General features: G+C 39.8%; 1 protein-coding gene across 7 annotated transcripts in view; it reads left to right on the forward strand.

Moving 5' to 3' along the window:
* Positions 1–14,006, forward strand: part of herc1 (HECT and RLD domain containing E3 ubiquitin protein ligase family member 1) — a 108,714-nt gene extending 94,708 nt beyond the window's left edge. For all 7 annotated transcript variants that reach the window (XM_055006365.1, XM_055006530.1, XM_055006395.1 and 4 more), the window contains 8 exons: positions 278–447; positions 1,600–1,769; positions 3,764–3,929; positions 4,004–4,080; positions 4,202–4,454; positions 9,014–9,166; positions 11,672–11,977; positions 13,432–14,006. In XM_055006365.1, the coding sequence (XP_054862340.1) occupies positions 278–447; positions 1,600–1,769; positions 3,764–3,929; positions 4,004–4,080; positions 4,202–4,454; positions 9,014–9,166; positions 11,672–11,977; positions 13,432–13,617 (1,481 nt within the window). In that variant the 3' untranslated portion in view covers positions 13,618–14,006. The remainder of the gene's footprint in view (positions 1–277; positions 448–1,599; positions 1,770–3,763; positions 3,930–4,003; positions 4,081–4,201; positions 4,455–9,013; positions 9,167–11,671; positions 11,978–13,431) is intronic.
* The last annotated feature ends 581 nt before the right edge of the window (positions 14,007–14,587 follow it).

Genomic DNA, 14,587 nt, shown 5'->3' on the forward strand with positions numbered 1-14,587 from the left:
TCGTGCCTACTTCCTGTCTGTTTCCCACCTACTTCCTGTCTGTCTCCCCCCTACTTCCTGTCTGTTTCCCACCTACTTCCTGTCTGTCTCCCACCACTTCCTGTCTGTTTCCCACCTACTTCCTGTCTGTCTCCCCATACTTCCTGTCTGTTTCCCACCTACTTCCTATCTGTCTCTCCCCTACTTCCTGTCTGTCTCCCCCCTACTTCCTGTCCGTTTCCCATCTCCTTCCTGTCTTTTCCCGCCTACTTCCTGTCTGGTCTGCTGCCCCCTACAGGCTCCTCGGTGCCTCTGCAGCTCGGTCTTCCGGTGGCGGTTCCTCCTCAGTACAGCGGGCTGAAGGAGGTGAGCATCGAAGCGGTCAGAGCCCGACTTCGCCTCCTCTACCACTTCTCAGACTTGATGTACTCATCATGGAGGCTGCTGAACCTCAGCCCCAACAACCAGGTAGGCAAAGACCTGGAAACCAACATCAGGAACTTACCGAAGTAGAGGAACCCATTTTTAGATGAAAATGTTTAAGGGTTTTCCTGCTTCTATGCCTGACAGTAAACATTGTAGGTCTGTGGTACCATATTTAACAAGAAACTCTGTATTTTCCTGTGTTTTTTTAACCATTTGATTTTAAAAAAGCATGTCTAAACATGTCATAAAATTCTTATCATGTTTCTATGGCTAAAACCTGTTTGGAAGGACTCCAAAACTTTCACTATGCAGGAAAACCCTTCGTGTTTTTACAAAGTGAGAAAATCTAAAGATGCTGAAACAGTGTAATAGTGATAATAGTGGTTATCGTGATTTGAAAAGTTCAGAGGAGCAAAAGCCTCCTTTTGGGTTGGTGGTGGTTGGTTTGAGAAGATGCCAAATAAGGAACTGAAGTTGAGGCCGCAGATTTGGTCATTTAATGAAATTAGTGTTGTGCTTGTTTAAAATGTGGCTGTTCATACTTCTGCAGGTCAAACAAAAATCTGCTTTTCACATGAAGTCAATTCAGGTGTGAGATGATGGAAATATTTAAAGGAAAACCCCCTAATCCTCCCTCTCAATTTCCATCACAGTGTAGGAACCAACAGCTTCGACCACAACGTTAACTTCAGGTCCATCAAAACTACAACAAATACTAGTTTTTGGATGTAACTCCAGTTTTATGTTGAAAATAGAACAATGGAGATTTGTTATGCCAGCATGTAAGGTGAATTTTACATTGTTGATGACAGTGTTAGAGAGGAGACTGCTGCTGGACAAGGACTTCCATGAGTTTAACCAATCAGTATCTCTGAAAGAGGTTCTACAAGGACAGTTAGGCCACAGGGACTAAAGTGGATTACAGGTTCCTGCAGGGGAAAACAAGTTGTTGAAGACTAATTCTTCACGTAAAACACAAAAAAAGAAAAATTCTAACAAAATGTTTCACTCTTCTCCAGTCACAAACTAATTAGAAAAGTTTCCATTGCTTCTGGGATTTAAAAAGAATATCCAAACATTTATCTCTGAATTCATATCTGAATAAAAAGTTCTTTTCGCTCATTCAGTTTAAGTCCTCGGGGGAACCAGGTGTGTTGTCATTACGTAACAGCCTCTCTACTTGCTGTTCTGCAGAGCTGTACCTCCCACTACAACGCTGGGACCTGGGGGATCGTCCAGGGCCAACTGAGGCCCCTGTTGGCCCCCAGAGTTTACACTCTTCCCATGGTACGATCCATCGGTAAAACCATGGTGCAGGGAAAGAACTACGGTCCTCAGATCACCGTCAAACGGATCTCCACACGGTCAGTACTATAAGAACTTTATCTGTGTTTGTTGTATTTTTGTGGTCGCAGTAGAACAAAGTTGCAGCAATGTGGCTTTAAGGTATGACGTCATCTGCCTTATAGAAGTCCTGAGGTATACAGCTGTATTAGAACTCAAGCTTTTAAGAGTTAATCGTAGGAGCTTCAGTAGAAACCAACCAGACTTCTCTTGTAGGTTCTTCAAGAATTTTTATGTATCGTTGTTAGAAATGTGCCTCATTTCAGAGATAGAGGCCGAAAGAGAAATAAGAAACAGAATATATATAGAAATTATTGGTGGGACATGATTAAAAAATTTAATCTAATTAATTGCAGGCTTTGTAATTAATTAATCGCAATTTAATTGCAGTTTTGTCGAATAGCAATATTTGACACAATAAGCAAAGTTTTTCAATTCAAATAAAATTGTGGTTGACAGTTGAATCAATGAATAGACATATACGTTTATAATTTAAAATTTATTTTAAAAAAGGAAAATGGGACATATAGAAAAAAGTGGTTTTGATGATGTAAAGCTTGAATTTAGTTGTTTTTTCCACTGTATGGCACATAAAATCAGCATAAGTAGTTCAAGGAGCTTCAGAAAGTTGAAAATCCAGAGATTCATTCTGTTTTCATCTTTTCTGGGTCTGATAAATGGTGTAATTTTGATGGTTCTTTTTATAGGAATATCAATTTTTATTTATGTATTTTTTTTTATAAACAAAAAGTTTAGAATTTAGTTATTAAAAGAGATATTTTTGTTGTTCAGGTTATTCCTCCTCCAAGGAGGCAGAGCCTCGACGGAGTAAAAACTTAAACCACAAAAATGTTTCATTTCTATTTATCTGCATTTTTCATCTGTCTGCTACATTCACAGATTACTGCAAATCTAAGTGCAATTATAGCGATTTTATTCAACATTTTAAGACTTTCTGTAAACTCAAGCACTGTCTAGAAAAGTGGTCTATTATGGGATGGCTACACCGTTAGCCGTTAGCATGACTCGTAGCTAATGTTAGCTCTGGTGCTAACAGCAACATGTTTTACATTGAGGTGATACCGTCGGCTTGAAGTGACGCAGTGATCAGAAAACTCTTTGTTGTACAATTTGCACACAACCAGGCTTTTATCCAAGCTGCCATCTGGAAGATTTTTAAAAGGAAAATTTCTTTCCAACAAGCTCAATCTCGTCTTCCTTCACTGTTCACCAGTGCCTGACTTCACTCAGTACTTCCTGTGCTTCTTCTTCATGGCTACAAACAGACTTTAGGTTCATTACCGCCACCTACTGGGTGGAGTGTTCATCAGAGTTACCAGTGTGCCAGAAATGAGGGAACTGAGGAGGGTGTATTTAATTGCTTTAATATTTTTAACGCATTATTTTTGCGATAATTAATTAATCAAAATTAACGCATTAAAGTCCCAGCCCTAATAGAAATGCATCATAAACTAAACTAGGGTGGAGCTTTGGATGGCTACGACAAACAACTTTACACAAAGAAGTCTTCTTAGTTCCCACAGCCGATTTCTGACTGAATGTGACTCGTGACCAACCAGTTTCCTCACTTCCTGTTTCTCCCATACTTCCTGTGTGTTTCCCACCTACTTCATGTCTGTTTCTCCCCAACTTCCTGTCTGTTTCCCATGTACTTCCTGTCTGTTTCCCACCTACTTCATGTCTGTTTCTCCCCAACTTCCTGCCTGTTTCCCACCTACTTCCTGTCTGTTTCTCACCTACTTCCTGTCTGTTTCTCCCCTGCTTCCTGCCTGTTTCCCATCTACTCCCTGTGTGTTTCTCACCGCCTTCTTGTCTGGTCTGCTGCCCCCTACAGGCTCCTCTGGTTCTATTGTAGGTTCATCAGGAACCTCTAAGTCCAACTGGTTTCTACAGAAGTTCTTACGGTCACCATGACCTGATGAGTGAGACTCTTCACAGACATATTCAAGAGTTAAACTTATCTCCTGTCTCTTTCCTTGTCTGAACTCTGTAGAGGACGTAAGTGTAAGCCGATCTTCGTTCAGATCGCCCGGCAGGTGGTGAAGCTGAACGCCTCCGACCTCCGGCTGCCGTCGAGGGCCTGGAAGGTCAAACTGGTGGGGGAGGGGGCAGATGATGCTGGAGGAGTGTTTGACGACACCATCACTGAGATGTGTCAGGTACGTTCACACCTGTTAGAGTTAGTACGAATCCAGATGTTTCCTGGACGTCTGATCATGTATATGTCTTCTAGGAGCTGGAGACGGGGGTGGTGGACCTGCTCATCCCCTCCCCCAATGCCACCGCCGAGGTCGGATACAACCGAGACAGGTGAGCAGCACACCTGGAGCTTTTCTAAGTAGAGCTACGAGTAGAGACACGTTTACTGATGAGGTGAATCTTTTACAACCCTAATGGCAGCTAACGTTTCCTCCTCCTCGGTTCGGTCCAGGTTCCTGCTGAACCCGTCGGCCTGCCTGGACGAACACATGCTGCAGTTTAAGTTCCTGGGCATCCTGATGGGCGTGGCGATCCGGACCAAGAAGCCTCTGGACCTCCACCTGGCGCCGCTGGTGTGGAAACAGCTGTGCTGCATCCCGCTGCTGCTGGAGGACCTGGAGGAAGTGGACCTGCTCTATGTGCAGACGCTCAAAAGCATTCTTCACATTGAAGACAGCGGCATCACCGAGGATAATTTCCATGAGGTGGGATTCAGCGTCTAGTTTACAGCCTTTAGAACAGCTGGTGAAAGAAGTTTCACCATGCTGAGTGGATCTCCAACAACTTGCTCCTCTGTTGACTGTTTCTGAGCCATGCTGCATTTATTTATTCATCCAGGAGCTTTGGTTTTCCTCTAATGATCATTTTTAGACACATTTTAAGTAATTTTGAATAATTTATGAATCCTTGTGGACTATTTTATGTAATTTCCATCAAATTTGAGCAATATTTTAAACGATTTTTTAAAGGTTTCTGTCGTTTTGGACACATTTTCAGTCATTTTGAACATATATTTCCATTCTCCCAGTCTCTCCAGACTTTTCCTCTCTCCTCTGCTCATCATCAGTAGAAAGATGTTTCACCATGCTGAATGGATCTCCACCAACTTGCTCCTCTGTTCACTGTTTCTGAGCCATGCTGCATTTATTTTACTGATCCAGTAGCTTGGATTTTCCTCTGAGTCTAAGTAAAGTAACACAAAATGACTCAAAACATCTTCAAAATACATAAAAAAGGTACAAAATTACTTAAAGCTAGCTTAAAATGACTCAAAATATATTCAAAATGACATTTTTTGAGTCTTCATAGACAATTTTAGTAGTTTTGAACAATTTTCAGTTCAGTTTATTTACTTTTTAGATGATGTTGGTGATACCTGTGAAACTCAATATTACTTGAAGTTTGATTAAACAGACTCAAGAGGTATCCAAAATCACTCAAACTCTCCAAAATTGCTTAAACTTGTCCTAAAATTGTTCAAAATGATCATCTTGAATTATTATATACAAGTTTTGAGTCATTTTGGACAATTTTGATTCCCACAGGTTCACTAATACAGGGGGAAAAATGGAGGCTCATCAGAAGTTCTGGTTTTATTAACTGTTTTAGTGATAAAAGATCTACATATATTTGGTGATTATAGATGAAGAAAGTCTAAAGGTCTAGTGGAACATGTTGGGTTGCATTAACTAGGAGCACAAAACTCCCAGTTTGGTGTTTTCAGTTCATAAAACAGAGAAATAACATTTTAGTTTTCATGAGTGGCTGTATTTCAGACATGGGATCATTCGGTTCGAGACTGGTCGGGATGCAGCTTCTTCCTTTGTGTTTTCAGTATTTTCTGTACATGGATGTAAACGTGTTTTTGGCTTTGTCAGTCTGAATGAATCAGTAAATATCAGACCTGCTCCACAGTTTGGTCTGTGGATTTTCTAAGTCAGCATGAATCAGCGGATCACAGAAGCGCTGATCATCGCTCTGACAGTCGGCTTCCCTCGTCCATGTGAACGTTCCACCGTCACAATCACACGCTGCTCAGTTAATAAGCTGCTACAGCAGCAGGTTTTACTCCCGCTGACGGACCACAACAGCCTCAGGTGTTGTCACGGCAACCAGCAGCATCATGTGACCACCGGCCTGTTTACAGCTCAACCAGGTTAAGCTCTGTGGGAGCTCCAGGAACTCACTGGGAGCTGTGGGTTCTTCTGGTTTGGTAATAACAGGATGAAGTGTGATCTTGGTGTCAACACTTTTGTTAAATCTAGAAGATGATCCTGGTTTCTTCTTCCATCGTCTCTAATAGTTCTGACCAACCACCTACCAACATGCTGATATGAGCCTTGAAGTTTACCCACAATGACCTTTTTAGAGTTTTCTCCAGCCCCATATTATAATACTTCCACCTCCGTGCTTCACTGTCAGGACTGTGCATCCACTGTGGTAGTTCTGGTCAGAACCAACACAAAACAACCACAAATAGAAACAAAATTATGACAAAGACACAGAAAACCAGCCTTGAAAGTTTACCCAAAAGTTTAAAGTTCTCACCGTGTTTTGATAGAATTATTGAAAAATTGTTCCAAATGACACAAAAATCATCCAGAATCACATAAAAAGTATTCAATATTGTTCAAAATCAAATGTAAATCATCTAAAATTACTTCAAAACTGTTAAAAATAACAAAAAAAACCTGTCCAAAAGTCCTTAAAACTTCTTCAAATTATAGAAAATTATCCAAAATTACCCAAATGTGTAGAAAATCAACCTTTGTCCAAGTGGACTCAATATTTGGGAAAAATCACACGAAAATCCGTCCGATATGAAAGAAAATTTGTCCAAAATGAGTTATTTTGCTGTAACTTTTTCTGACCAGCTACCAACATGCTGATACACTATATTGCCAAAAGTATTCACTCACCTGCCTTGACTCGCATATGAACATAAGTGACATCCCATTCCTAATCCATAGGGTTCAATATGACGTTGGTCCACCTTTTGCAGCTAGAACAGCTTCAACTCTTCTGGGAAGGCTGTCCACTAGGTTTAGGAGTGTGTTTATGGGAATTTTTGACCATTCTTCCAGAAGCACATTTGTGAGGTCACACACTGATGTTGGACCAGAAGGTCTGGCTCTCAGTCTCTGCTCTAATTCATCCCAAAGGTGTTCTATGGGGTTGAGGTCAGGACTCTGTGCAGGTCAGTCAAGTTCATCCACACCAGACTCTGTCATCCATGTCTTTATGGACCTTGCTTTGTGCACTGGTGCACAGTCATGTTGGAAGAGGAAGGACCAGCTCCAAACTGTTCCCACAAAATTGGGAGCATGGAATTGTCCAAAATGTCTTGGTATGCTGAAGCATTCAGAGTTCCTTTCACTGGAACTAAGGGGCCAAGCCCAGCTCCTGAAAAACAAGCCCACACCATAATCCCCCCTCCACCAAACTTTACACTTGGCACAATGCAGTCCCACAAGTATGGTTTTCCTGGCAACCACCAAACCCAGACTGGTCCATCAGATTGCCAGATGGAGAAGCGTGATTGGTCACTCCAGAGAAGGCGTCTCCACTGCTCTAGAGTCCAGTGGTGGCTGCTTTACACCACTGCATCCCACGCTTTGCATTGCACTTGGTGATGTATGGCTTGGATGCAGCTGCTCGGCCATGTGATATTTTCACCTCTTTTTGTGATATTTTGGGTGTTATTGTGGTAATTTTGCATGTTTTGTAGTGGGTTTGTGTCTCTTTGTGGTTGTTTGTGCCTTTTTGGAAGTGTTTTTGTCTGTTTTTGCCATTATTTTGAGTTTTGGGAGTAATTTTGCCTCTTTTAAAGGTGATTTTGTCTGTTTTTGTGGTAATTTCGGCCCTTTTTGTTATGACTTTGCATCCTTGCGTTGATTTTGTGTCTTCTTGTGATAATTTCACCACTTTTTGTGGTGATTTTGGATGATTTTTTCTGGCAATGTTAAGTGTTTGTGGTAATTTTAGTCCATTTTGTTGTGATTTTGCCTCTTTTTGAGGTGGTTTGTCTGTTTTGTGGTAATTTCCGTCCGTTCTGTTGTAATTTTGCATCCATTTGTGATGATTTTGTGTCTTTTTGTGACAATTTCACCTCTTTTTGTGGTGGTTTTCTGTCTTTGGGGTAATTTTTGGCTGTTTCTGTTGTGATTCAGTGTCTTTTTGTGGTAGAAATTACTCAGATTTTCTGAAGACAAAAGCAGATTTAGTGTGTGACACCTGGATGGATTTAAACTGATCTGGTGTCAGTTTTACCAGAACTCCGATGTTTCTCCTCCTAAATGTCATGGTTCTATCTGCTGGACTGATGAAGTTCTGAGGCTCAGAAATGATAGAAAAAAATAAATTCACCTCTGTGAACTTCAAGGACCTGGAATGTTCTAAGTGAGATTAAACTTAAAGACTGGAAACAAGAAAGGAGAACATCCCATGGAGAAAGTTCTAGAGTAGACCTACCGACAATTCTCCAGTTGTCGGTAGGTCTACTCTAGAACTTTCTCCAGGGGACGTTCTCCACTATGGACTTCAAGGACCTGGAATGTTCTAAGTGAGACTAAACTTAAAGAGTGGGAGCAGGAAAGGAGAACATCTCCTGTAGAAAGTTCTAGAGTAGACCTACGTCCAACTGGAGAAAGTTCTAGAGTAGACCTACCGACAACTGTAGAAAGTTCTAGAGTAGACCTACCGACAACTGTAGAAAGTTCTAGAGTAGACCTACGTCCAACTGGAGAAAGTTCTAGAGTAGACCTACCGACAACTGTAGAAAGTTCTAGAGTAGACCTACGTCCAACTGGAGAAAGTTCTAGAGTAGACCTACCGACAACTGTAGAAAGTTCTAGAGTAGACCTACCGACAACTGTAGAAAGTTCTAGAGTAGACCTACGTCCAACTGGAGAAAGTTCTAGAGTAGACCTACCGACAACTGTAGAAAGTTCTAGAGTAGACCTACCGACAACTGTCCAGTTGTCAGTAGGTCTACTCTAGAACTTTCTACAGGAGACGTTCTCCTCTATGGACTTCAAGGACCTTTATCACATTTAGCTGCTTTTATCTAGAATTAATTTAGTTTAGGTTTCAGTCCAGATGTTTCCAGTTGTTCTGAGTCACTGACTGGTTCTAAATCCTTCTTGTCCAGTTCTTCCTTCCAGCTGCTGAGTTTCTGTTAACCTCAGGAATGCTTCTTCAGGCTGAATCAGGTGTTTCCTGTCCAGCAGATCGGTGGTTTTACTGGACTCTGCTTGTCTTCCAGATGATTCCTCTGGATTCTTTCGTCGGACAGAGTGCGGATGGTAAAATGGTTCCCATCATCCCGGGAGGAAACAGCATCCCGCTGACCTTCTCCAACAGAAAGGAGTATGTGGAGAGAGCCATTGAGTACAGGCTGCACGAAATCGACCGACAGGTACGGACGGATTATTATTAAATAATTCACTAAGTAGAGTCAGCGTTAGTTCATATTCATATAGTATGGAGCTACAGATAACATGGAGGAAGTTCTCCTTTAACAACATGCTGTTAAGGTGAAAGTTATCCAGTTAAAACATGTTGTTAAGGTGAACGTTATCCAGTTAAAACATGCTGTTAAGGTGGAAGTTATCCAGTTAAAACATGCTGTTAAGGTGGAAGTTATCCAGTTAAAACATGCTGTTAAGGTGGAAGTTATCCAGTTAAAACATGCTGTTAAGGTGGAAGTTATCCAGTTAAAACATGCTGTTAAGGTGGAAGTTATCCAGTTAAAACATGCTGTTAAGGTGGAAGTTCTCCTTTAAAAACATGCTATTAAGGTGGAAGTTATCCAGTTAAAACATGCTGTTAAGGTGGAAGTTATCCAGTTAAAACATGCTGTTAAGGTGGAAGTTATCCAGTTAAAACATGCTATTAAGGTGGAAGTTATCCGGTTAAAACATGCTGTTAAGGTGGAAGTTATCCAGTTAAAACATGCTGTTAAGGTGGAAGTTATCCAGTTAAAACATGCTGTTAAGGTGGAAGTTATCCAGTTAAAACATGCTGTTAAGGTGGAAGTTCTCCTTTAAAAACATGCTATTAAGGTGGAAGTTATCCAGTTAAAACATGCTGTTAAGGTGGAAGTTATCCAGTTAAAACATGCTATTAAGGTGGAAGTTATCCAGTTAAAACATGCTGTTAAGGTGGAAGTTCTCCTTTAAAAACATGCTATTAAGGTGGAAGTTATCCAGTTAAAACATGCTGTTAAGGTGGAAGTTATCCAGTTAAAACATGCTATTAAGGTGGAAGTTATCCAGTTAAAACATGCTGTTAAGGTGGAAGTTATCCAGTTAAAACATGCTATTAAGGTGGAAGTTATCCAGTTAAAACATGCTATTAAGGTGGAAGTTATCCAGTTAAAACATGCTGTTAAGGTGGAAGTTATCCTTTAAAAACATGCTATTAAGGTGGAAGTTATCCAGTTAAAACATGCTGTTAAGGTGGAAGTTATCCAGTTAAAACATGCTATTAAGGTGGAAGTTATCCAGTTAAAACATGCTGTTAAGGTGGAAGTTATCCAGTTAAAACATGCTATTAAGGTGGAAGTTATCCAGTTAAAACATGCTATTAAGGTGGAAGTTATCCAGTTAAAACATGCTGTTAAGGTGGAAGTTATCCAGTTAAAACATGCTGTTAAGGTGGAAGTTATCCAGTTAAAACATGCTGTTAAGGTGGAAGTTATCCAGTTAAAACATGCTGTTAAGGTGGAAGTTATCCAGTTAAAACATGCTGTTAAGGTGGAAGTTATCCAGTTAAAACATGCTATTAAGGTGGAAGTTATCCAGTTAAAACATGCTGTTAAGGTGGAAGTTATCCTTTAAAGACATGCTATTAAGGTGGAAGTTATCCAGTTAAAACATGCTATTAAGGTGGAAGTTATCCAGTTAAAACATGCTGTTAAGGTGGAAGTTATCCAGTTAAAACATGCTGTTAAGGTGGAAGTTATCCAGTTAAAACATGCTGTTAAGGTGGAAGTTATCCAGTTAAAACATGCTGTTAAGGTGGAAGTTATCCAGTTAAAACATGCTGTTAAGGTGGAAGTTATCCAGTTAAAACATGCTGTTAAGGTGGAAGTTATCCAGTTAAAACATGCTGTTAAGGTGGAAGTTATCCAGTTAAAACATGCTGTTAAGGTGGAAGTTATCCAGTTAAAACATGCTATTAAGGTGGAAGTTATCCAGTTAAAACATGCTATTAAGGTGGAAGTTATCCAGTTAAAACATGCTGTTAAGGTGGAAGTTATCCAGTTAAAACATGCTGTTAAGGTGGAAGTTATCCAGTTAAAACATGCTGTTAAGGTGGAAGTTATCCAGTTAAAACATGCTATTAAGGTGGAAGTTATCCAGTTAAAACATGCTATTAAGGTGGAAGTTATCCAGTTAAAACATGCTGTTAAGGTGGAAGTTATCCAGTTAAAACATGCTGTTAAGGTGGAAGTTATCCAGTTAAAACATGCTGTTAAGGTGGAAGTTATCCAGTTAAAACATGCTGTTAAGGTGGAAGTTATCCAGTTAAAACATGCTATTAAGGTGGAAGTTATCCAGTTAAAACATGCTATTAAGGTGGAAGTTATCCAGTTAAAACATGCTATTAAGGTGGAAGTTATCCAGTTAAAACATGCTGTTAAGGTGGAAGTTATCCAGTTAAAACATGCTGTTAAGGTGGAAGTTATCCAGTTAAAACATGCTGTTAAGGTGGAAGTTATCCAGTTAAAACATGCTGTTAAGGTGGAAGTTATCGACGCCAATTGTCACATTACTCCCCTGTTCCTTGGTGGGGCAAAAAAACTCTGACTTAATAAACCCCCTGACCACTAACTGGTTCTGGTTCTGGTCCACCAGGTGTCGTCAGTCCGTTATTCTGACTTATAAACCTCTAACTGGTTCTGGTTCCGGTCCACCAGGTGGCGGCGGTCCGTGAGGGGATGTCCTGGATCGTTCCGGTGCCGCTGCTGTCGCTGCTGACGGCCAAGCAGCTGGAGCAGATGGTGTGCGGGATGCCGGAGATCTGCTGCGACGTCCTGAAGAAGGTGGTCCGGTACCGGGAGGTGGACGAGCAGCACGCTCTGGTCCAGTGGTTCTGGCAGACCCTGGAGGAGTTCTCCAACGAGGAGCGGGTTCTGTTCATGCGCTTCGTGTCCGGACGCTCCAGACTTCCTGCCAACACGGCCGACATCTCCCAAAGGTTCCAGATCATGAAGGTGGACCGGGTGAGTTCAGACCAGTTATTGATTAGAATCAGTTATTGATCAGATCGTTTATCAGAACAGAGACGAAGGTCAGAGACGAAGGTCAGAGCAGCTAAAATGAAAAGTTATTAAAATAAATACAATAAATAAACAGGTTTGCTCATGTGGGATTCAGGAAGTTCTTGGATTTGTTTGGACAAAATTTTATTAAAAATGAGTCATTAATCTCAATAATTATTAATGTAGAGTCTCAGCCTGATTATATATTATTTATGTCATCTGCCATGTGCAGGGTTAGGGTTGAAGTTTCTTTTATTTTTTGTCTTTTTATGTGGTTATATGTTTATCTTTTGGGATATTCTTTGTCCTGTAGTTGGATTATTTTTTGTCTTTTTTAACTTTATTCTTTTGCCTTTTTGTGGCGATTTCAATTTTTGTGTTTTCACATCTATTTGGATTTTTTTGTCTTTCTGTGACGTTTTGGGATTTTTGTGGTGATTTTTTTTTTTGTCCTTTTGCATTTTTTTTCTTTATTTTATTTTTATTAGTTTTGTTGTTTTTAAATTTCTGTTTCTGCAAATTTTGTTGATTTTTTTTTCTTTTGAATTTCATTCATTTATTCGTGGTTATAACTTTGTGTTGTGGGACTATTTTTTGTCCTTTAGTTCTTTTTTTTGTCTTTGTGGCAATTTTATTTATTTATTTTTTGTCTGCCTTTGAAGATTTTAAATTTCTGTGGTGATTTTGTGTCTTTTTTTAAGGATTTAGAATTTTTTCAGTGACTTTTGGTTTTTGTGGTTATATTTTTGTTGGATTTTTTTTTCTTTTTGTCTTTCTACAGCATTAATAATAATAATAATAATAATAATAATAATAATAATAATAATAATAAAATCTATATTATTATTTATTATAATAATAAAATTAAAATATATAATATTATGTATTTTATTATTATTAGTGCTGTAGGGTCTCAGTCTTATATATAATATATAATATAACAATATAGTATATAATGTAATATAATACAATCAGGTAAAGTAGTTTATGTCATCTTTGTAAGGTTTTAATTGGTATGCATCATTTTATTGTTGTTGTTACTATGGGTTATTTAAGGACAATTAGACTTTGTAACACTCAGGGAGGTATATATTGAGGATTTACAGTCAGAATGAGTTCATCCTTACTGAGCTGAAGGTAAAACGTCTTATTTATGAAATAAATGTAAGATGAAATTTAAACTAATTGAAGATAAACTTCATCAGAGGAGATCTAGGAAGTCCTTGGTTTTGGCTCAAAAATTTAGTTCAGAATTAGTCAAATTAATCAGTCAATATTGATGAACACAGAAGAGTTTTAGCCTAAATATTCAATGAGGTTGTTCTAATGTGTGAACCTGCTGCAGAGTTTTCCACATTCAGTCTCTCCTGATGTTGTTATTTGGGTTTTAAACTGACTTCCTGTTGTGTTTTCAGCCCTACGACAGCCTCCCCACCTCCCAGACCTGCTTCTTCCAGCTCCGCCTGCCTCCCTACTCCAGCCAGGCCGTCATGGCCGAGAGGCTTCGCTACGCCATCAACAACTGCCGCTCCATCGACATGGACAACTACATGCTCTCCAGGAATGTGGACAACGCTGAGGGCTCGGACACGGACTACTGACGGAACGCTAGACTGTGAACAGGAAACTCCCTGCAGACGGCCACTTTTTACTTTATTTTATGTCCTTTAAACAGCACAAGTTTCATTTCTCTTTGTGGTTCATTAGCAGTTTTTATCGACACAAAAATCCACACGAGAAGTGCATGTAGTGGTTTTTTTTTTCTCTTTACTCCACATCCCATTTTCAGGGTTTCTGCATGGAGGGAAGTTTATTATTTGGAAATGTGTATAGAGAACTAAACAGCAGGTGGCGGGGGAAAGGAATATTGTACATTGTGTAAAATGCTTCATTAGGAAAATGTTTTGCATAATATCCATATTTATTGTTTTCATTGCCTACGCCGAGTTTCCCAAAGCAGAAAAACCGACAATAAATGCTGCAGAACTGATCCGTTTGTTTGACTGTTTGAAAAGAAAAAAACGGAGGCTTCAGGTCAGAAAGCAGATGTCACATTTATTTCAGAAGTACAAAATATCACAAAAAGGCCCTCGGGGAGTAAAGAAACCATGAAAAAACAAAACTGTACATACAGGAAACACCTCATGGCTGAGCTGTCAGTTTACGCTAACCGATTGGTCAAAGAATGATTCAAATTTTTACCAGAGACTACAAAACAAAATAGATTTAAAGCCTAAAGATGTGCAACGTTTCTCAGATTTATAGTAAAGTCAGGCTTCGTCTGTTGATGGATCGCTGTGCATGTTTAGCGAGTAAAGGGCACCATGACAAAGACATCTGTGACGGTTAATGACCTCAAACCATCTGACTGTTGAGATCAGCTGCTAAGGTTAGTGAAAGGTCTAATGGGGCTTCTGGAGTAGCACCTTGGCCTGGTAGCCTAGCTTCTTGAATGGATTGTGTACCTCCTGAGGTTGCTGGATGTTGGTACTTGGCTACCAGTACTATTTGGGCACCTTGGGTAGCTGGGGAATCTTTGGTTGCTGCAGTACCTTTGGGACCTTGGCTTGC

The sequence above is a fragment of the Amphiprion ocellaris genome, chromosome 1 (assembly GCF_022539595.1).
Source record: "Amphiprion ocellaris isolate individual 3 ecotype Okinawa chromosome 1, ASM2253959v1, whole genome shotgun sequence".
Taxonomy (NCBI): domain Eukaryota; kingdom Metazoa; phylum Chordata; class Actinopteri; family Pomacentridae; genus Amphiprion; species Amphiprion ocellaris.